Source organism: Xenopus laevis, chromosome 8L (assembly GCF_017654675.1).
Source record: "Xenopus laevis strain J_2021 chromosome 8L, Xenopus_laevis_v10.1, whole genome shotgun sequence".
Lineage (NCBI taxonomy): Eukaryota > Metazoa > Chordata > Amphibia > Anura > Pipidae > Xenopus > Xenopus laevis.
The window spans coordinates 2,035,338-2,058,670 of NC_054385.1; the positions used below are offsets into that span (position 1 = coordinate 2,035,338).

Genomic DNA, 23,333 nt, shown 5'->3' on the forward strand with positions numbered 1-23,333 from the left:
TGAATAAATCAACAGATTTTATTAAGAAATGACAGCGAGAGGATTTGCCCCACGCTGCCCACCAAATGTCACATGGCTAATTTGCACTTTGGAAAGGTTAGAAAATCACACTCTCGGCACTCTACGGAAATCAACGACGGATGGACCTCCATTAGGGTGGGCATGCCTGTTCCTAACTGCTAGTTAGATATATACGCCCAGCACTGGGGGGGGGAGGAAGGTTAAACAATGGGTGGTCACTACACTGGTAGTTTCTAAGTTGACGTTCTAGATGTCGCAACTTTTGATAAACCTAGAACGTCTAGCTTCTACATCTTTCCAGCCCAAATACCCAGGGTTTTTGTGCTCTGATGATGTTGGTATGAAGCCTTGTACTACTTGTTCTCCTCTTCTGTAACAGTCACCACATCCCGTGATCCCATTAGTAAATACAAGATTGCCTGCCAAGGCCCCAACTCTACATTTCAGCTACAATGAAATCATGGAGGTACATTTTCTCTATTACTAGATCTCCATTTATTTCTGACTAGCATGTTCACATACCTATAAATAGACATATTTACATACATGTTTCTGGTGGTTAAACACCCAACATATTGTGGAAGCCTATTGGGTGTTAACACCCACGATATACATATAGTTAAATTCTCTCTTTTTATAATATTAATAACTAATAATACAGAAAATACTTTATCTGTCTTCAGTGAAGACCCTTAAATGCTTCCTGTTGATGCCCCTATCCCCATGCAACTCATATTCTGCTCTAGTTTCAATCCATTGCTTCAAATAGATAGTAGACACATGCCAATTCTTTTCACAGGACTGGGTGACCCCAAAAGTTGTGTGACTCCCCATTAAAGGAATAAGAAGTTGGTGTGTACTATTCTATCTCTTCAAAGCAGTACATACAATTGTGGTGTGAAGATGCACCACCAAAGAGTAGACCATGTGCATCAATTAATTAAAGTATTGGCCAACCCCAAAAGTTGTGTGACTCCCCAATAAAGCATCTAGAGGAAGGAGATGGTGTTTGGTGTTCTATCACTTTGAAGCAGCAAATACGATTGAGGTGTGAAGGTGTACCACCAAAGAGGAGACCATGTGCCCCAATTTCTTCCTAAGGACTGGGTGACTCTAAAAGTTGTGAAACCCTAATAAAGCATCTAGAGGAAGGAGTTGGTGTGTGGTCTTCTATCTCTTCAAAGCAGTACATACAATTGTAGTGTGAGGGTGCACCACCCAATAGTTGACCATGTGCATCAATTCCTTCCTAAGGATTGGACAACCTCAAAAGTTGTGTGATTCTCCATTAAAACAACTAAAGGAACGAGTTGGTCTATGGTCTTCTATCCATTTGAAGCAGTATGTACGATTGAGGTGTGAAGGTGCACCACCAAAGAGTAGACCATGTGCATCAATGCTTTCCTAAAGATTGGCTGACCCCAAAAGTTGTGAGACTCACCCCAAAAAAAGCATTTAGAGGAAGGAGTTGGGTCTGCGGTCTTCTATCTCTTTCAAGCACTGTTTATGGTGCGGAGGTGCCCCACCCAGAAATTGTAATAAATTTGCCCACACTGAATCTAAAACCTTAGTCGTGTAACTGAAAGCGAGAATTTTTTTGCAAATATAAAATGCAAATTCCAAATTTTCCTAACTTTTCATTCCAAACTTGGCATTCCAAATAAAATGGAATAATGTTAAGGCTTTACCCAAAAATGATATTAAAAAAAGATGATTTCACTTTTTATGTTACTTTATATAAATCAGGGAAATTTTTTACCAAATAATTTATATTCAGCCTCCAAACTTCCAAAAGTCAGACTATTACTTGTGTTGCGCAAGGGAAAGATCCAATCTATATTCTGTACATGATATTCTCTTTCCCTCACTGTACATGTACATTACATGGAAAAACCACCACTACCTTAAATTCACTAAATTTATATATTTACTATAATATTTTATTTGAAAAGTGTGCATGAGGATATAACTCACACCAAAACAGATCTCGATTTTATAACATTCTCATTCCGGGCGGAGGATAATAGTCGAAATCCAAAAAAAAAATAATAATAATAACTTCAAACTGAAATAAAACCCTCTAAATCCAGATTCTGAGGCAGATTTATCGACATTTGAACCAAATTATCCAAATTTGAAAATCTTGATTTCTAGTTTATTTTGGACTTGAACCTTGAAAAGTCAATTACCAATCGTGTAGAAATACTCAGTTATGCCAAAACACGTTCTACTTTTCATTTTTAACGAGTCGGGCAAATTTATTTCAACCAAAAATATTATTCTGAAATAGCTTCAGTTTTAAAAATTGCTTTTAGCCCCCGATCGTTTATATTTATGTATTTGCACTTCATAAGGTTGAAAAACTTTAATTTTCTAGTCAAGAACAGTCTTGGATGTGATAAATCTGCCCCTTAGAGCAACAAATTCTGATTCCATAAAAAAAATACAATTAGGGATTCACAAAGTAAAAAAAGGGCAGAATAAAGTCAAAATGGAATGGGCACTGCCCTTTTCCTACTGTTTTAAGTTTTCATTGGAATTTTAGATCACTTAAAATGATTATGTATTAAATTATTAAATTCATCTTCAATATCCAACAGAACTACTCAAATTCTGTTTGAGGATTTATGTTATAAGCTGTGAAGGTTTTCTTTCCACGGTCAGTGCAGTTTTGACAAAAGAAATGCCATCAAATATGTTTTAAAGCTAATCTGGTGACATAATGATGGAATTGCTGATTGTGGGGTTAAGGTAAGTGTGACCACCGTTGGCTTCTTATGGACCATTGAGTGGAAGATGGAATCATGAAGAATGAGTCGAGTAGTGTTCAACAAGGCACCAGTTCCATGTTAATGAAGTCATTGCGACCCCTTTTGTGCAGATGAGCCTCACTACTGTGTCTCAATCAACCTTGGAACCCCTCAACAGAAAAGTCAACTGGGATTCCATAGGAGCCCAACGTAACGTTTGAAGATAAAGACTCAAGGACCAGACTGAAACATGACCGTGGCTACTACGCTTCTAGGGACTCGCCCTCCTTCTACTTTAGGCTAAATGAAGCGCAGTGGTTTGGCCATTAAATAAACCTGGCCGAGCACCGTCTAGTAGACATTTACAATATAGAGTGAGGTGGTGGAGCCCTAGAAAGCCCGGTCGCTAAAATAGCAGGCAATAGCGTGTTCTATATTACTGATGAATCAATGCACAATATCAGGAAAGGGGGAGGAGATAGGCCTCGCTGTCTTTACAAAAAATAAAAACAACGTAACCCCCAAAATTAGGGGGGAGACAGCAAAGTTCTGGGGTGTTAGCTATGAAAATGCTTAATTTGTATATATGTATATATATTTATAAAGATCTACCAAACCTGAGCTCTGATCTAAAGTAAAATTACATATGGCAAGCCTTTATGCAGGCCAGTCAACTTGTATATAGAAATAAGTAGATATCAACTAGTGATTACATAGAGAAGTCCTACCAGTCCTACACAGAGAAGTCCTACCAACGACTACAAAGTGGTACCTATTATATTGCAAGGAGAAGCTACTGCAAGTCAATGTTCTACACACTTGGTTTATACTGGACCAAGCAATGGGGCTTTGGATGTATGTACAGATTCCGCCATTGAGAAGTCTGCGGCTGGTTAGGGTTGCTGGTGATATTCCCGTGGAAGATGCCCAACGACCGTATCCCACATGGACCCTACTAACCACCCGCAACGTTGTCTAACAATTGAAAAACGCTATTTGTACTATGAAAAAAAAATATTGCACTTATTTCCTAAGTCGACCTCACAAAAAAGCTACCCCTCAATAAGATATAGATATATATGTGTAGATACTGTAAATATCGCTATATATATATAATACTTCCACTCGTTATTCACTGAAGTAATATTGATTGGCTTTCACTTATCAATGGCTGAGCAGAACAAAATGGCGCCAGGCTGATGATTCTTCTTCATCATCATCATCAACTTCACCCAAGTATCAAAGGATCACCTGGTTTTGCTACAAATGTAAAAAGAGTTGAGTGTGATGTTCTTTGAAGGCTTGTGAGTCCTCACGTGTTAGTGCAAGACGCTGCAATGTTATTGTCTTAAAAAAACCTGAGCTTTAAAGTCTTGAAAGGATCTCAAAATACAGATCCTTTTTCATTTGCCCTGAATTCGTGGAGCTCAGTGTTATGAAGGCTTCTGATTCCTGACCCTCTACACACTTGTCTTCCGGCTCGGCAAGCCTTGAAGCAACTTGACCCAACTGGTCAACCATAGAGAACTTCACCCTCCTCATTCACCTGAATCTCTCTTGAGCTGCTACATTTGTTCTTCTCTCCTGAAGATCCAAATGGGCTCATCTTGCCACCAGTAAATAGCAAAAGAGTTACTCCCAAGAGGTGGCGTCATCCAGATACTTTGCCCCCTTTCTTGAAGGGTTGTTTCCTTCGACTCATAAAATATCATCATAATCCAACAGCTTTGAGTGCTGACGAGTCTTCCATAAGCGATACATTCGGAAATCAAAGTATCTCTCAATCAGTTGCTTTCCTGAAAGGTCAGTCCAGCCCGGAAAGAAGAGGTGGAGGAGCAATAGAGGTGTTTTTTTTGGGGGGGGAAGCAGAGGAAATGTGAGTTGGTTTTTAATCATGGTGGGACTTTTTAACTCTACCCTGTATCTGAAACAACTGTGTCATTACAATTACCCCTTTCCTACAGTATTGATTGTATTTCTAAAACCCAACCATGTTCCTAATAAGGTGACCCACACCTTCACAAGACCAGTTTGCTAAGGGGAATCCTTCGATAGAGGTTGGCACATCAACCATTTATTCAAAGACAGTTGATACTAAAGAGTCAATACCATCCTGAGATCTAAACCTTGGTGTAGAATTAGAGATATAGTAAAGAGGTCAAGGAGATGCATGCAATCATATAATTCAGATGAGGACATCATAAAGTCCATTTGGATGTTCAGCTGAGCTTAGCAACGGTCATTGGTTATAAGGGTTTAATTAGCCCCATCCCACATTCTGATATCTCATTGAACCTCTAGGGAGGACACTCTAATCCTCCAAGCAGCAAATTACACCAAATACACGCTGGAATTCCAGATCTCAGACCAAGGTCCAAGATACCAGAAGCTCCTGACCAATTTGTACCTTGTGCAGAAAGCTCCAGTGGAGACTTGAAGTCGATCCGATGGGGGGTCATAAGATTCTTTAGGTTCTGGAAGAGCTGTAAGAAAAGCATCTATTGAGGAAGAGCTTGGGGAATACTTGGCACAAGCACACAGTGGCAGGCAACATTGGAGACTTGTCATTATCAGTTGTCTCCGGTTCTTTCTGAACTCACCTTCTCTCCGTTGGGGTTCCCAAGCACATAGCAGCCCATGATGTTAATGACATTGGCTTCTGGATTCACTTTACTCATAAGCCGACCCAGCCGCTTCCAAAATCTGTGAATATAGCCCATGAAATTGAATATAAAGCAATATGTTTGCAATTTCAGGTCTAATGACTGGGTCAGGCCTCTAGGCTAATGTCTACCTGCTGATCCCAGTGGCGTAACTACTGGGTCCCACAGCAAACTCATTCTAGGGCCCCCAAAATATGCAGAGGTTGACCTGTTTTACAAATATATGTTGAAATTGCTCATTAATTACGGCCTCATGGACCCCTTTACCTCCTGGGCCCTACTGCAGCCACAGGGTCCACTTCCTCTGTAGTTATGCCCCTGGCTGACCCATAGAACCATTTCTTATATTATGTTTCATTTATGCCTTTATGTTTCTCCCTATAGTAACATTGTAACTGACCTGCTGTGTCTATGCTTAATAGTGTTTCAGTATATCCCTCAGTATCCTCAGATTGGGGGTCCACTCAAGACCCCACCCCCTGCAGAGAGCAGTTCCTTTATTAAACTATAACTTACAGGATGAGATCTTCTTCCTTTTCTACTTTAGCAAACGTAGCGACTTTGTTCTTCAGCAGGTACAGATACCCAGGCCCGCCCTGTAAGCAAAGAAAAGAATCAATCAGATATTCATGTATTAGTCATTCAATCAAAACTATATCTGCTTTATAACTGCCCTAGTTACCCTCCTACACATGGGCTGCTCCTTGCATTTCTTTTCTGGCTGTAGCCATAGAAATCAATACAAAATTAGTTTGTTAATATGCCTCTTGTCCGGAATCAAGCCCATGGGAAAGAGAGCAGCCCAGAAGCAGGAAGTACAGAGAATCAGAGCTGTGTACCTGGGTAAGTATTGGGGGAAATTGGATTCACTTACCCAGGGGAAGGTTCCTGCCTGGCCATGAGAAAGAGAGCAACCCAGAACCAGGAAGTACAGAGAATCAGAGCTCTATTTCTTGGTAAATATGAGGGTAAATTGGAATAATTAACCCATAGGGAAGCTCCTTTTTGACCATGGGAAAGAGAGCAGCCCAGGAGCAGGAAGTACAGAGCTCTGGGTAAGTAACGTTGGCACACAGAATTCAGCTGCTATATAAATTACAGTGTCGGACTGGGACACCAGGGGTCCACCCTAAAAACTTAGACCAGGAGCCCACCAAAAGACCATTGACCAGGGGCCCACTCTCAGTACTATTATTATTCTTCTCCTCAATCAACCTCTATTCTCCTAGTCTCTATTCTTTACATACTATAATCTATTATTCCATATATTTAACCTCTTTGTTCTCAAAGAAATAGGAAATAGCAATGAAACAGGCCAAATCTTTAGCAGCTCAAGGGCCCCCTGACACCTGGGCCTACCGGGAGTTTTCCTGGTATCCCGGTGGGCCAGTCCGACACGGATAAATTATATATATACAGTTTTACAGCATGTTGGAGGGGCAACTTCCTCGCACTCACCTGGCAAAAAAGAAGCATCTCCCAGATCTTGCAGCCTTTCCGATATATATTGAGTTTCTTCTCGATTTCCTCTGTAAGAGATGAGATAGATGTCAAAGGGGCAGTTCACCTTTTTTAAGTATGATGCAGACAATTTGCAACTGAGCTTCATTTTCAATTTTATTGTGGTTTCTAATTATTTAGCTTTCTGTTCAGCAGCTCTCCAGTTAAATGGAGGGGGGTTGTTATAAATACCCCAATGGGGACTTCTGGCTGTTGTGGTAATGTATGCATAAATTCAAGTTTTCTTTGGCATCTACTGCTCCAAGTGATGAAACCATTCTATTAATAACCTCAACCCTCCATGCAGCCAGGCATGTTTAGTATTCAGCCTGAAATCCACTGGGAGGGAGAGTGAGACTAAACCACTGTCTGCTTAATACAAACAACCTACCCAAAATATCTTCAAATGTGGCATGTTCATGATCCTGTGAAGGAAACAAGAGAAAATACGTTAGAGTTTAGGCTGAAAATTAGAATTTGGATTCTCACTACTCATTTCATGCAAGGATAGAACTTATCCAGCAGAATGGAGGGTAACATGTTCTTACGTAGAGAATGGGTATGATGGAAGAGTCGTCTCTCCGGATGATGGTGGGAATGTATTCGGCTTTGGGGACTTTGGATGAAATTAGCTGAAAAGACAGAAGGGACGAGATCAGACACCATAGCCCAGACTGGTGGTACCTGACTAGCAATGACCGACACACAAGCAATGACTGACACATACCATAATCTTTGGAGGGATAAAATCGTCCCCCTCGCATGACTGAATTTCCATCTCCTTTTCTGCCTCCCAGTTGGAGTCGCATTCCTCGTTCAGAGTGGCGGAAGAATTCTGAAGATCATGGCCTGCGAGAGAAAAAACAGCTGAACTTTAGCTTGCCCTTAAAATCCAGGGATTGGGGTATTACTGGGGCAACATTTCTAAATGTCAGGAGATGTTTACCCCCTAATCCATCTGAACCCCCCCAGGTCTTAATTTGGGAGAATTTTGATATCACTTACAACTTTAGAGCCCCCTAAACATTACATACCAGCCCTTTATACCCCGTGGGCCCCCTGCAGTCAAAGGGCCCTATAATTGTCCATAACACACTCACTTTCTCGGGAGTCATGGATGGAGTCGATCTTGACCGGGGTGGGGTCACTCCAGGACCGGCTGAAGCTCCTCTCCCTGCGATCGGCAAAGGCTGCAAAACAACCACAGAGAATCATGGGAATAAAATCAGTTGCATTCCCCAACCCATAGGATTCATGCAGAACCGAACCCACCCGAATCCTTACTTTGTGCCTTCATCCTCCGGCTGCCGACCATTCGTAAGTGTTTGCGGAAATGTCTGCGGAGAGGAATGATTTGGGAGTGGGTTAATAAGAAATTCTTTTTATTGCAGAATATCATAGGGGGACGTAACACATTTGGGGGGATGAGAGACACTTGGTTTGGCCCTTATTTTGGTCTGGCTGCACCGAATCCTGGGGATTATTTTGCTTATCTGATTATAAAGTTGGTTGCACCAGCAGGGAAGATGGGCCAAGTTTTATGTAACCCCATAACGAGTTCACTTAGCCTAGCCTATAAGGGAGACTTTACGCCTGCCTATCACTGTCCCTATCATGTACTTTAGGGAGCAAGGAAAGTGCATTCTTATATCAGCCCCATATCTTATACCTCCCACCCGGCATATTCACAGCAACCAACTAAATCCTAGTCACTGGGTGCAAGTGAAGAAGGCGCCCCAAGTTCCACAAATGGGGGTCCCTAAAGCAAGCTGTATCAGTATCTATGGAACCTGGGAAGGGTAGGTACATGGAAGTTATACGTTCGTGTCAATTTGTAGGAAGACAAAGAGTTAAACACAACAGAAAAATGAAGAATTAGGAAGAGCAGCATTTACTGGGTTTGCTGCAGTTATTGGATGGGACATGAATGGGGGGGGTAACCCTACCTCTGTATAACCGCTGCCGAATCATTCTCTCGCTTCCGTCTTTTCCTCTCGGCATAGCCACGGAAGGCCCTGAGAAACCGTGTTGTGTCATTAACCAGTGGAGGCCACATACGGGCACCGGCCCACACCAACGACAACAAACAGGACGCAGACTTTTTTGAGCACAAACACTAACGGGAATGGAGACACGATGGAGTCGGAAGCACAGCCAGACCAAAATCCTCGGGCTCGGGATTCACACCCCTTATTATCGGGATTCACATCCCTTATTAACTCCGGGGGGTAAGGTTGCCACCTTTTCTGTAAATAATGCCAGATTTCCTATATTTTGATGTTTTTTTTCCATATTAATGACATTATTAATAACAGTTAACTATCATCCAGGTGGCAACCTTACCCATGAGGCAACTCTGATATAGCCTGGGGCAAAGGAACCCCACAGACCAAGTATATCTCCTTCATTAAACAGTAGGGGGTACATTATCCTTATAATACATGAGTGATACTCAGAGTTCCCTGTATAACTCAGCCTGCAGCTTGTGCCTTTATATGGTCACAGAACAACCCCTCAGTGACTTCTAATATCCTTATCATTTACAGTAGGGGGTACATTATCCCTTAAAATACATGAGTGATACTCAGAGTTCCCTGTATAACTCAGCCTGCAGCCTTGTGTCTTTATATGGTCACAGAACAACCCCTCAGTGACTTCTAATATCCTTATCATTTACAGTAGGGGGTACATTATCCCTTATAATACATGAGTGATACTCAGAGTTCCCTGTATAACTCAGCCTGCAGCCTTGTGCCTTTATATGGTCACAGAACAACCCCTCAGTGACTTCTAATATCCTTATCATTTACAGTAGGGGGTACATTATCCCTTATAATACATGAGTGATACTCAGAGTTCCCTGTATAACTCAGCCTGCAGCCTTGTGCCTTTATATGGTCACAGAACAACCCCTCGGTGACTTCTAATATCCTTATAATTTACAGTAGGGGGTACATTATCCCTTATAATACATGAGTGATACTCAGAGTTCCCTGTATAACTCAGCCTGCAGCCTTGTGCCTTTATATGGTCATAGAACAACCCCTCAGTGACTTCTAATATCCTTTTCATTTACAGTAGGGGGTGCATTATCCCTTATAATATATGAACACAGCTCACATATGATCATTACTAGCAAGCAGACAGCATTCTGTATATAGGGAGATATGCTGCAGTGTTAGTCAGAACAATATCGGGGGGCTACAGCCCCTATGGTTAACCAGTGTATGAGCAGCCATGCAGTTTTCCAGTGAATTTCTCCAATACTGTATCACACACAGAGTTAAGAGGAACAGCTGCACTGCTTACAATGTGCTGATAATTATAGTTGGGTTTGCTGGAACTATAGCATTCAGCTGATCTGTGTGGCTGTCAGAGAATCAATAGATTAAATAATGACTGTCGGCTAATGCAGGGAAGTGGCTCATTTTCTTGTTACATTCTATAGACGGATTTCATTGGGTGAGTGAATGGCAGCCCAGTAATTAGAATGAGCAGAACAGAATGGAATGTCACTACTATGTGTGTCGCATTAAACAGAAGTTGCGAGTGCAGACAGAACAACACAATGGCAAGAAACATGCGATTCAGTGATCTATAGAAGAGCATGCACAGGCGCAGCCACTAACACAACACTGCGGCATGCAGTTGCAGGGAGTTACTTACGAGATACTGATCAACAGGAATTGTAAGGAGAGACAAAAAGGCAATGTCAGTATCCTGTACAACTAACAATGGGGGTGATGTCTAACTTATGCGTGTGGCACAATAAACTAGACCCATTATACCCCCAGTCTTATACATTAAAGAAAACTATAGGGCAAATAACTTTGCTTTGCCTTTAAGGCCTCATTGCACCTGCTACAATCCATCAAAGGGAACCAGGTCAGACTGAACCCCTCTATTGATCCATGACTGCAAGCTATGCCATGACCCAGTAACAACAGAACTTTTTGCTGCTTCATCAGCAGAGAATATTCCTGGCGTTTGTGTTTTTCTCCTGTAAAATAACCATGTGCAAATTTTCCCCGGGAGCCACCATGTTGGAGAACATTTTGTCAGCGTGAGTCATGGAAGTGCTGAGGGAAGCGTATCTGGGCTTAGGAAGGTGCTCTGATTCTGTCATGATCAATGCGCCTTCATCTGGGCTAAATGCTTGTGTCAGCTCACTGGGCCAGACACAGGTGTATCTGAGAATGCCAAGGGCATGCTGGGCTGTTCTCCAGAACTTTCTGTAGGGGGCCATGATGATGTTCTATCAACAAGCAAGGGCTGGAAAACAGTCCTGCTTTCTAAAGAATGGAGCCAAAGTGATAGAATTTTGAAAGGTTCTGCCCTGAGTGGTGCCAAGGAAAGAAGGCAGGCCTGTGCCGGGATACTCACGCTTGCATAGTTGTGGTGGCCGTCTGAAAGGTAAAAAGGTTCTCTTTAGGAAACCATGTCTTCACTGGGACATCATCTATGGATCAAACACAAAAAGTTTAGGGTATAATTAGAGTCTAAGATTTAACCCTCCTAAAAAGGCACAAGGAGTAAGTTATTGACCACCTAGTCTACTCACCAGACACTCGGTCAATGCTGTACATGCGTTCTAGCTTCTTCCTGCGCCAACCTGATTCGCTGGCCTGGTGTTGCTCCAAATCAAACGAGTGCTGGGTGGGTACCGTTAGCCTGGTACAGCTGGGGCATTCCTTAGAGTTCTGTCTGCTCCCTGACCAGCTTTTACATGGCCTGGCGATGTTGTGGGCACTGCCTGAGCTCTGCAGTGGATGGTGATGGTGGTGGGAATGGTGGTGCTTCTCCTCATGTCCGTCCTTCATCACCACCAGCTCCATGCTGTCGCTCTCATGGTCGGAAAGCATGGGCCTCTCCCCGGAGATGGTGTACACCAGAGGTTTGGATCCCTCGCCGGGAAGCTTCTCCCCACGTTCTTCTGAGAAGCTCCTGTCTAGTTTGCTGTCGGAGATGGAGGACAGACGCCGTTTGTTTTGGGAGGCCTGTAGCATTTCAGGGGAATCCTCTTGGACAAGGAGGTGATCTGAGGGAAAGAAATGGGTAAAGAATGCACGATTCATACCATAAGAACTCAACAGCCGTCTCAACCCAACTCTGAAACCATACATTTTAGGTCACATAGCATTGGCTAGCTTGGACATCTTAGCCAACTGTAATTATACTCTTCATATGAACATTTTGCTTTCTAAGCTGCTCCATTGATATTTAGGGATCTTATAGACTCCAGGTTGGGCTGGCCTAGTAGAGAACCAGAGGATCTCCCAATGGGCCCCAGCAAAGGACAGTTCCCACCAGGCCTTAAGTTCTCTGGTGGCCCCAAGGAAGCCTGGTCCAACACTATTTAAACACCAGATACAGCTAGTTAGGTGAATTTGCTCTTACAATGGAATTTCTTTGGTTCTATGTACTGTTTAGGAGGTCCAGTTGGCCAGTCCCAAATACAGAGCTGGTAGAGGTTCCTGACTCTTCTGGCTACTGGGTATGCAACATAATAAAATCTCCTGCCCTAAGAAATCTCAGTAGGTGCAGTAGTATTTATAGCAAGAAACAGAAGTTCAGAACTAATTAAACCCAACCCAACGTTTTAATTACAGTCAGCTTCATCAACCAACTCCCCAGTACGAATCAAATTATTGGATAACAGGATGTGATTAACTGTCGGCCGAACACCTTCACCCCTTATATATATTCACTAGGAAATGAATGCAACAATCAATCTGGAAACCAGCCAATGATTCTTGTTTCACTGTTTCACATTTTATAGATCTAAAGAAAAACGTTTTCGATAAGTCTATGCTGTACTGAGATCTGTAACGGATCAATAGAACCGAAACAGGATTAGAACTGGATCTTTTCTGTTCCCTGGGAATTCAGATACATTTGTTTTGCTGAGAGAATTTCTTAATTACTTGTGCCTGTGCAATGAGGTCTTGATTTACAGGGAACATGGAAGCAAGGGGCCCTCCTTCCAGAACCAGTCACTCATTGCATTGGGCGTTTTATATTCACAGAGCTCAGTCCATTTGGGGCCTATCCTGTTACTGGCACAGGGACTCAGTCCCACTAAAGTAAATTTATGAATGATGACACATGTAGAAGTCACATTTCTCATTCTCAGACAAGTAACAGACATAAATGACAAGTTCTGCTCGCTCTGTAACTGCTAATTACAGTTTTACAGTGTGAATCTCTACAGAGGGATTAGAGGAAAAACACTGGCATCCAGTACTGTCTTATGTCTGTCCCATCTAGTCTGTCTCTTCCCCTATCTACCTAAAGAACTCACACTTATTCCTCCCCCAGTACTGTCTTATGTCTGTCCCATCTAGTCTGTCCCTTCCCCTATCTACCTAAAGAACTCACACTTATTCCTCCCCCAGTACTGTCTTATGTCTGTCCCATCTAGTCTGTCCCTTCCCCTATCTACCTAAAGAACTCACACTTATTCCTCCCCCAGTACTGTCTTATGTCTGTCCCATCTAGTCTGTCCCTTCCCCTATCTACCTAAAGAACTCACACTTATTCCTCCCCCAGTACTGTCTTATGTCTGTCCCATCTAGTCTGTCCCTTCCCCTATCTACCTAAAGAACTCACACTTATTCCTCCCCCAGTACTGTCTTATGTCTGTCCCATCTAGTCTGTCTCTTCCCCTATCTACCTAAAGAACTCACACTTATTCCTCCCCCAGTACTGTCTTATGTCTGTCCCATCTAGTCTGTCTCTTCCCCTATCTACCTAAAGAACTCACACTTATTCCTCCCCCAGTACTGTCTTATGTCTGTCCCATCTAGTCTGTCCCTTCCCCTATCTACCTAAAGAACTCACACTTATTCCTCCCCCAGTACTGTCTTATGTCTGTCCCATCTAGTCTGTCCCTTCCCCTATCTACCTAAAGAACTCACACTTATTCCTCCCCAGTACTGTCTTATGTCTGTCCCATCTAGTCTGTCTCTTCCCCTATCTACCTAAAGAACTCACACTTATTCCTCCCCAGTACTGTCTTATGTCTGTCCCATCTAGTCTGTCCCTTCCCCTATCTACCTAAAGAACTCACACTTATTCCTCCCCCAGTACTGTCTTATGTCTGTCCCATCTAGTCTGTCTCTTCCCCTATCTACCTAAAGAACTCAGACTTATTCTCCCCCCAGTACTGTCTTATGTCTGTCCCATCTAGTCTGTCTCTTCCCCTATCTACCTAAAGAACTCACACTTATTCTCCCCCAGTACTGTCTTATGTCTGTCCCATCTAGTCTGTCTCTTCCCCTATCTACCTAAAGAACTCACACTTATTCTCCCCCAGTACTGTCTTATGTCTGTCCCATCTAGTCTGTCTCTTCCCCTATCTACCTAAAGAGCTCAGACTTATTCCTCCAGTACTGTCTTATGTCTGTCCTATCTAGTCTGTCTCTTCCCCTATCTACCTAAAGAACTCGGGCTTATTCCTCCAGTACTGTCTTATGTCTGTCCCATCTAGTCTGTCTCTTCCCCTATCTACCTAAAGAACTCACACTTATTCCTCCCCAGTACTGTCTTATGTCTGTCCCATCTAGTCTGTCTCTTCCCCAATCTACCTAAAGAACTCACGCTTATTCCTCCCCCAGTACTGTCTTATGTCTGTCCCATCTAGTCTGTCTCTTCCCCTATCTACCTAAAGAACTCACACTTATTCCTCCAGTACTGTCTTATGTCTGTCCCATCTAGTCTGTCTCTTCCCCTATCTACCTAAAGAACTCACACTTATTCCTCTCCAGTACTGTCTTATGTCTGTCCCATCTAGTCTGTCTCTTCCCCTATCTACCTAAAGAGCTCAGACTTATTCCTCCAGTACTGTCTTATGTCTGTCCTATCTAGTCTGTCTCTTCCCCTATCTACCTAAAGAACTCACACTTATTCCCCCAGTACTGTCTTATGTCTGTCCCATCTAGTCTGTCCCTTCCCCTATCTACCTAAAGAACTTGGGCTTATTCCCCCCCCCCCCAGTACATCCTTATGTCTGTCCCATTGATTTGACCTAAGGGCCCTTTGATTGTGGGTCTTTATATATAATATTTTAGGAAGAATGCTGATTGCTAATAAAGGTTCCCAGCACCACGGTCTATTTAATTACATTTTTGGACCCATCCTGGGCGGTGCTTTGCAGAACAGCGAGCATTTGCATACCAAGAGAATAAAGCTTCTATTGTGAAAACCGCGGCAGAGTCAGGGCCAGACGCAAATTATGGTTTTCGGGACCTAATTACTTGTTTCAATCACCAGAGCCAGCAAGTTTGTGAGATGAGCCCCCGCTGGGCTGCAGATAATGAAGTAAACAGATCAATGTAATTACCCTCAATAAGTGCTGCTGTACAAACGCCTTGTACTACACACAGAGGCCCCCGTGCCCTGACCTTTAACATAACATTCTGCATCTGCTCTCATTATATGTGGCACTCAGATTAGACTGGCAGTGAGAAAGCTTTGACTTTGTCGCTGGGTGTTGAAAGGAAGTTAAAGGGAAAATTGCTTTTTTTTTTATAATAAAAGAAAACTTAATTCTTACCTGAGCCGTTCCTGCTGTCCGGATGGGTCTGTGAGAGATACTCCCCGAAAGCACGAGCAGCTCTATGGGTTCAATTCCCACGGAGACAAAACAAGGAAATGAAAGAAATAATGCCGGTTAGAGAACGTCTCCTATACACTCCTTATACTGTAGGTTTGTAAACAATATGGCAGCTCCCTCCTCCCACATGTATAAATACAAATACACAGAGAAGGAATGTTCTGGGCACACAATTATTCAGTGCTGACTGTTCATAAATAAAGATGAAAAGCAGCTAAACAGGATGATATTTGTTCTATTTTAGTATGTAGATCATCTGGGTTGGCTTTGCTTAGAACAAAACAATGTCTTTATTAAAAAGACATAGGAAATTAAAGAATGACATTTCAAGCATTTTTAGTATGATTTGCAATTTGAAAGCAAATTAAAAAAGGAATCAAGGCACTGGCTTCTATATAAACAGGGCTGTCAAATGATGTTTGTACACAGGCCAAGGCAAGGATAAGCCTTGGGTATTATTGCCCTTTAATAAGCCAACTTGGTGTCTGGCCTTCAGACTGGGCCCCCTTAGCTCATAACAAGGTTACAGATATATAGAAACATTGGGGGTCACCCTGCTATAGTTCCAGGGGTACCCAGGGCACAAATAATCACTCACCCCAAATCTCCCCCTAACTGGCCTTCAGACTGGGCCCCCTTAGCTCATAACAAGGTTACAGATATATAGAAACATTGGGGGTCACCCTGCTATAGTTCCAGGGGTACCCAGGGCACAAATAATCACTCACCCCAAATCTCCCCCTAACTGGCCTTCAGACTGGGCCCCCTTAGCTCATAACAAGGTTACAGATATATAGAAACATTGGGGTGTCACCCTGCTATAGTTCCAGGGGTACCCAGGGTACAAATAAGCACTCACCCCAAATCTCCCCCTAACTGACCTTCAGACTGGGCCCCCTTAGCTCATAACAAGGTTACAGATATATAGAAACATTGGGGTGTCACCCTGCTATAGTTCCAGGGGTACCCAGGGTACAAATAAGCACTCACCCCAAATCTCCCCCTAACTGACCTTCAGACTGGGCCCCCTTAGCTCATAACAAGGTTACAGATATATAGAAACATTGGGGTGTCACCCTGCTATAGTTCCAGGGGTACCCAGGATACAAATAATCACTCACCCCAAATCTCCCCCTAACTGACCTTCAGACTGGGCCCCCTTAGCTCATAACAAGGTTACAGATATATAGAAACATTGGGGTAACAGTCATCCTGCTATAGTTCCAGGGGTACCCAGGGCACAAATAAGCACTCACCCCAAATCTCCCCCTAACTGGCCTTCAGACTGGGCCCCCTTAGCTCATAACAAGGTTACAGATATATAGAAACATTGGGGTAACACTCACCCTGCTATAGTTTCAGGGGTACCCAGGGTACAAATAAGCACTCACCCCAAATCTCCCCCTAACAGACCTTCAGACTGGGCCCCCTTAGCTCATAACAAGGTTACAGATATATAGAAACATTGGGGTGTCACCCTGCTATAGTTCCAGGGGTACCCAGGGTACAAATAAACACTCACCCCAAATCTCCCCCTAACTGACCTTCAGACTGGGCCCCCTTAGCTCATAACAAGGTTACACATATATAGAAACATTGGGGTGTCACCCTGCTATAGTTCCAGGGGTACCCAGGGCACAAATAAGCACTCACCCCAGTCTCCCCCTAAGAGATATAAGCAGTAATTAGGGGGCATTGCCCCTGTGGCTGGCAGTTTGAGACGCCTCTTTGCTCTGTCCCTGTTGGTATTTTCCAGTTGATGCCCACGCTGAATCTATAAAAGTCCTCGCAGCGAGGGTCCACCCACATCTCCATGCGCGAGTGTGAGGGAGGGGGGGCACCACAGGCAACTCGCTAGGGAAGTGTCACAATAGAGACATCAGACCCCAAAATCATCGAGGCTCCCAGGGCTGAATGAATCAAACAACCCCCCCAGTTAGTGGTTATAACGCCCCTGTGTGTGAGCCGGACCCTCTCTATGTAAATAATCAGATAAGTGTTTCCTCTGGGAAGGAGTGAAGTTGCCCTTTGTAGGAAGTGGAGTGGGGAATTATAATACAATAAGATTTAATACTCCTCTATCTGCTTTTCTCTATTAATGAGGATCCTCTAGGGAAGGATTATCTCTCTAATCCCTTTATACATGCCTAACTCCTCCAGACTGTGCATTGTATATATTCTATATATCTATTGTGCTGTGTGTGTGTGTGTCTAGTTTCCCTTTAAGTCTCCCATTGCCCCCCACTTCTCTCTCTCAAATAGCGGCTCAGACTTAATCACAGATACAAGACAGTGCTCCAGTGAGCAGCCTCTGAATAGGGGCCCTTCAGCACAGTCACCACTAGATGGCGCTGTTTTCTCTAAAATCAGTGTCAAAGCAAGTGTGTTAACCCTTACCTGCACCCACCTTCAGTTATCCCACATACCCCTCCAGACTTCTTGCTTGTACTACAGTTCCCAGCAGCCTCTGGGAGCCCCATGTCGTTTCCCCATAGTGTTGAGGATTTAAGAGCTGGCCTGGGTAACTAAGATGTTTACAAACTAGTATGTACTCCGTGCCTGGTGTAGATCATATCTTCTAATACACAGGTTTCATTAAGCCACGGGACACAATTGACATCACTAAGCACGTAATTATAACTGATGACATCACTAGCACTTAATTATAACTGATGACATCACCAAGCACAGCAAGTTGTATCTCACAATCCCACGGCTGAAAGAGGCTGCCAGACGGGGAGCAAATTGGGATGTTACCTGACAATTTGGCCCAAGTCAGAGAGCTGTGCCAACTGCCACTTTGGGGAACAATTCCACGTGCCTCCAACTGCCTGGGTTTCACAATAGAATCATTCTCCCACGCTAGAGCTGGACAGAATAATCATATGGGTGGCACAGAGCCAGCCATTGCTCGGGAAGGGTGCCCGCTCAGTAATCACTAAGCTGTGCCAAGCCTGGACTGGAACAAGCTACTTCTTGGCAGCGTCTTACTTCCAGGCTTTGTGGTTTGTATTTTCTCAGAAATGGGAGGAAAAACACAGGAACGGGCAATGCCCCATGGAGGGAGGGCAGAAAGATTTAGTTTGATAGAAGAGGATCTGTAAGATATTTGGGTGCATTTATGGAGGGATTGGGAAAGTTTGTTGCTGACCAATCAAAGTCATTGCAAAGTGCAGCCTCTGTGTTTGTGTTGGGCAGTGGAAGCCATCATGCCAACCCTGTCTGGTGCCAGTGGGGAATATGTTGGGACATTTTAGATTTAACTCTGGGGCTAATTTCATTCTACGTGGCACGTTTGTTACCCACCGCGGCTCATTCCAACTCCCTGCTACCTTGGTGCCTGGGAAGAGGAGTGCATGGACATCTATCTGAGAGCAAGCATCTGGAAACAAAGCATTTAGCTGCACCATCTCCCACTCGTTAGCTTTGTCTCCCTCCCTTCATCTTCGTCCTCTCCTGGTCACAGATAAAAACATCACACTCTGACATTCATTCCTTGCCGGGTGCTGTGTGCCCTGTGCTTAACTATGTAGAAATGAATACAACATGGACCCAACTATACCCAGCACCCACTTTATGCTCGAGGAGGGAGACAACTGGCCGTCACTCTGGCATTCATTCCTTGCAGGGTGCCCTATAGGTGCCTGCACTTTATTATATAGAAATAAGAACTTCTTTGGGCTCAACATTGATCCCACTATACCCAGCACCCACTGCCCGAAGAGGAGGTTGACAACTGGCCACCACGCTGACATTATGTCCTTGCAGGGTGCCCTATAGGTGCCCGCTGATTTAATTAATAGAAACGCTTCAATGGGCACAACATGGACCCCACTGTATCCTGCACCCACTTTATGGCCTGCTCAAATGTGGGAACGCCAAGCTTTAACCTTGGGGAGCATGACCTTGAATTCCATGACTTTGGGCCATAAAAGTGCAAGCTGTATGCACATAAATCTCGCCTGATGCAGGTTTGTTTTATAGCCGTGTTATTCTTTCCCTTTATTGCAGGATAAAAACTGGGGCCCGTTATTTTAATTTCCATTATGATGTCACCACCTTGGCTTCATTTAATGATGCGCCATAAAGGTCCCATTTTAATCAGTCTCTTGGCTCACCAGATACCGTGCCGGATCAGTCCCATGTTCATTGGCTCTAGGGCATTTTGGGGGACAGGTATACAGTGCCTAGCCATGGAAGGAACCCACATATCAGACGTAACCGTTGCTTTTAATATATAAAAATAAATCTTACTTTGTCTTTGAATGGTGTGACACATGGTGCTGGCGGGAACAGTAGATTGATTCAAGAAAGGAAAGGGTTTCTGCTAATGGGGATCCCTGTATAAAGCACAAGCCAGAGGGGTGATTATGTTATATATTATTATACCTATATTATCTGGCTAACGAGAGAAGGGGGTACCATGTGTGTGTGTGGGGGGATGTAGAGGGGACACTGAGGTTTTTCTTAAGCTCAGTGACTGTAACCGAGGCAGCATAAATATCTGATTAAAAATGTACATTTCTCTGCTCCCTAATTCCATGCACTGCACAGTCTGACCCGCTACACACAATGCCATTGTAATTGAAGGGCTCAAGAGCTTGCCATCTAAAGAGGGTCATGCTACTATATGGTCTGTCTGTGTCACCTTGGTGATAGTGTCCATCAGCTGGGAGTAATAACTGGTACCCGAGTATTAATGCTCCTCTCGCCGGCACTTTCACATGCAACTCATCACCATCAAGTCACATTAATGACACCCAGGGTTGGAACGGTCCCAGTATTCCCGGCAGCCCATGAAATATTAGCATTTTATATCATTCCCAGAAATCTGTTTTATACCCATCATTAAAAGTGGCTGACTAGTATAAGGGCAAGGTGGGCACGGTGCCAGGAAGAGAGGCAGCCTTGTTATGTGTGTAGGTGCCGGGGGGGGGGAGATGTTTGCTCAGAACTCAGTTCAGTCCCACAGGATGATACGTTTTTACCCTGCAATTAGACTGCAATAATGAGGCTGCACCGTGTTCCTTCTCAGGTCTCTCCGGATAGGAGATGTGCCCAGGCACAGGCAAACTGGCATCAGCTTACACCAGTACAACAAACCCTTCTGAAACATGATGCACAAGGGTGGGAGCAGGGGCTGCTGGAACTTCAGGGGGTAGAAATAACTATATTTAAGTATATTGTTATATACAAAGAAAGGCCAAGCACTGACTACAGGAAATAAAAGGTCCCTGCTGCTACAGTATAGAAGAGTCAGTTTCCCTGCTACTACAGATAGAAGAGTTGGTTTCCCTTCTGCTACAGATAGAAGAGTCGGTTTTCCTGCTGCTACAGTATAGAAGAGTCAATTATCCTGCAGCTACAGTATAGAAAATTCAATTTCCCTGCTGCTACAGTATAGAAAAGTCAATTTCCCTGCTGCTACAGAATCAAAGTGTCGGTTTCCCTGCTTCTGCTGCTGAAGAGTCAATTTCCCTGCTGCTACAGTATACAAAAGTCAATTTCCCTGCTGCTACAGTATACAAAAGTCAATTTCCCTGCTGCTACAGTATACAAAAGTCAATTTCCCTGCTGCTACAGTATACAAAAGTCAGTTTTTCTGCTGCTACAGTATAGAAGAGTCAGTTTCCCTACTGCTACAGATAGAAGAGTCAGTTTTTCTGCTGCTACAGACAGAAGAGTTGGTTTCCCTGCTGCTACAGTATACAGTAGAAGAGTCAGTTTCCCTGCTGCTACAGATAAAAGAGTCAGTTTTTCTGCTGCTACAGACAGAAGAGTTGGTTTCCCTGCTGCTACAGTATAGAAGAGTCAGTTTCCCTACTGCTACAGATAGAAGAGTCGGTTTTCCTGCTGCTACTGTAAACTGTATAGAAGAGTTGGTTTACCTGCTGCTACAGTATAGAAGAGTCAGTTTCCCTGCTGCTACAGACAGAAGAGTCGGTTTTCCTGCTGCTACTGTAAACTGTATAGAAGAGTTGGTTTCCCTGCTGCTACAGTATAGAAGAGTCAGTTTCCCTGTTGCTACAGATAGAAGAGTCGGTTTTCCTGCTGCTACTGTAAACTGTATAGAAGAGTTGGTTTCCCTGCTGCTACAGTATAGAAGAGTCAGTTTCCCTGCTGCTACAGATAGAAGAGTCGGTTTTCCTGCTGCTACTGTAAACTGTATAGAATAGTCGGTTTCCCTGCTGCTACAGTATAGAAGAGTCAGTTTCCCTGCTGCTACAGATAGAAGAGTTGGTTTTCCTGCTGCTACTGTAAACTGTATAGAAGAGTTGGTTTCCCTGCTGCTACAGACAGAAGAGTTTGTTTCCCTGCTGCTACAGTATGGAAGAGTCGGTTTCCCTGCTGCTACAGATAGAAGAGTCGGTTCACTGCTGCTACTGTATAGAAGAATTGGTTTCCCTGCTGCTACAGTATAGAAGAGTTGGTTTCCCTGCTGCTACAGTATAGAAGAGTCGGTTTCCCTGCTGCTACTGTACAGAAGAATTGGTTTCCCTGCTGCTTCAGTATAGAAGAGTCGGTTCATTGCTGCTACAGTATAGAAGAGTCGGTTTCCCTGCTGCTACTCTGTATAGAAGAATTGGTTTCCCTGCTGATACTGTATAGAAGAATTGGTTTCCCTGCTGCTACTGTATAGAAGAGTCGGTTTCCCTGCTGCTACAGTATAGAAGAGTCGGTTTCCCTGCTGCTACTCTGTATAGAAGAATTGGTTTCCCTGCTGATACTGTATAGAAGAATTGGTTTCCCTGCTGCTACTGTATAGAAGAGTCGGTTTCCCTGCTGCTACAGTATAGAAGAGTCGGTTTCCCTGCTGCTACAGGATAGAAGAGTCGGTTCCCTGCTGATAAAGTATAGAAGAGTCAGCAACCAAGGCTATATGTCAGTGTGCCAGAATTATACCATTTTGGCACAGAACAAGAGGAAAGCATGGCATTGGCATCTGTAGCATTTAGTTGCACCATTGTGCTATGGTACCAGCAGCAGTCTCTAAACTAGAGATGATCCATGTACATGGGGTAAAGGTGCTGCTATAAAGAGGGCACAGTGCTGAGGGTGATGGCAGATGTTAGGCTGGTACCAGCTGGTGCCTAGTTGGTAGGGGGAGGGCAGACACAGCCGGAGATGATTGGTTGCAGACGGCGGCTCACTCTGGATCCTATGGCAGACAGTTGCCCTGCAGATATTACTGGGGGTCGGGAACAATGTAAGAAATAATCACTTTGCCACTAGAATCACTAACATGGCATCTTACATCACCTTCAGCTGCCCAGAACCCCCTGCCACCCTGGTGCACCCCCACCCCACCATTCCCTCGCATAGAAGTAAGGTCACTCACCGAACTTTGGCTGCTACATTAGAGATGGGGTCATTTCTCAGCGCTTTCCTCTTGGAGACAGCTGTGCCCATCCTTGGTTGGAAAGGGGATTTGGGAACACATCCGAGCAGCCCAGGAAGTAGATGCCAGGCTATTGAAGCAAGGAGGAGGCTGGCGGGAATAAAGGTGCCCTTGGATACGTGAATCTCCAGACGTGAGGCAGGTGCGATGCTGGAGACAAGAATCCCAATAGCCGGTTGTGTAAGTTGTGCCGGAGGCTGCAGAGAGCACTGTGCTGTGTGCTTGTCTCTCATTGATTGCTGCAGGAGGGAGGGGTGTGCAAAGCTCTTTCTCTCTCTCACACACACACACACACACACACAACCCCAGGAAGCAAGATCCTTGTTTGGGCAAAGGATGCCTTCCTCCTCTTCCTATGGATGCTCTGATATCATTGGAGTCTTGGA

General features: G+C 44.0%; 1 protein-coding gene across 6 annotated transcripts; it reads right to left on the reverse strand.

Moving 5' to 3' along the window:
• nsmf.L (NMDA receptor synaptonuclear signaling and neuronal migration factor L homeolog) lies at window positions 1–23,333 on the reverse strand. Of its 6 annotated transcripts, none has more exons than XM_041572278.1 (16): window positions 22,888–23,333; window positions 15,489–15,550; window positions 11,496–11,972; window positions 11,318–11,393; window positions 10,601–10,606; window positions 8,881–8,949; window positions 8,207–8,271; window positions 8,035–8,124; window positions 7,662–7,783; window positions 7,483–7,566; window positions 7,326–7,359; window positions 6,893–6,963; window positions 5,951–6,030; window positions 5,372–5,474; window positions 5,179–5,254; window positions 1–4,567 (listed from the first exon to the last, which is right to left on the reverse strand). In XM_041572278.1, exons 1-16 carry the CDS (start codon window positions 23,178–23,180, stop codon window positions 4,470–4,472), a joined length of 1,806 nt encoding a protein of 601 aa, XP_041428212.1. In that variant the 5' UTR covers window positions 23,181–23,333; the 3' UTR covers window positions 1–4,469. The 6 variants fall into 6 exon arrangements, with proteins under 6 accessions (XP_041428212.1, XP_041428213.1, XP_041428214.1 ...); XM_041572279.1 differs by having other exon boundaries at window positions 8,219–8,271; window positions 22,888–23,330; XM_041572280.1 differs by lacking the exon at window positions 8,881–8,949 and having other exon boundaries at window positions 22,888–23,330.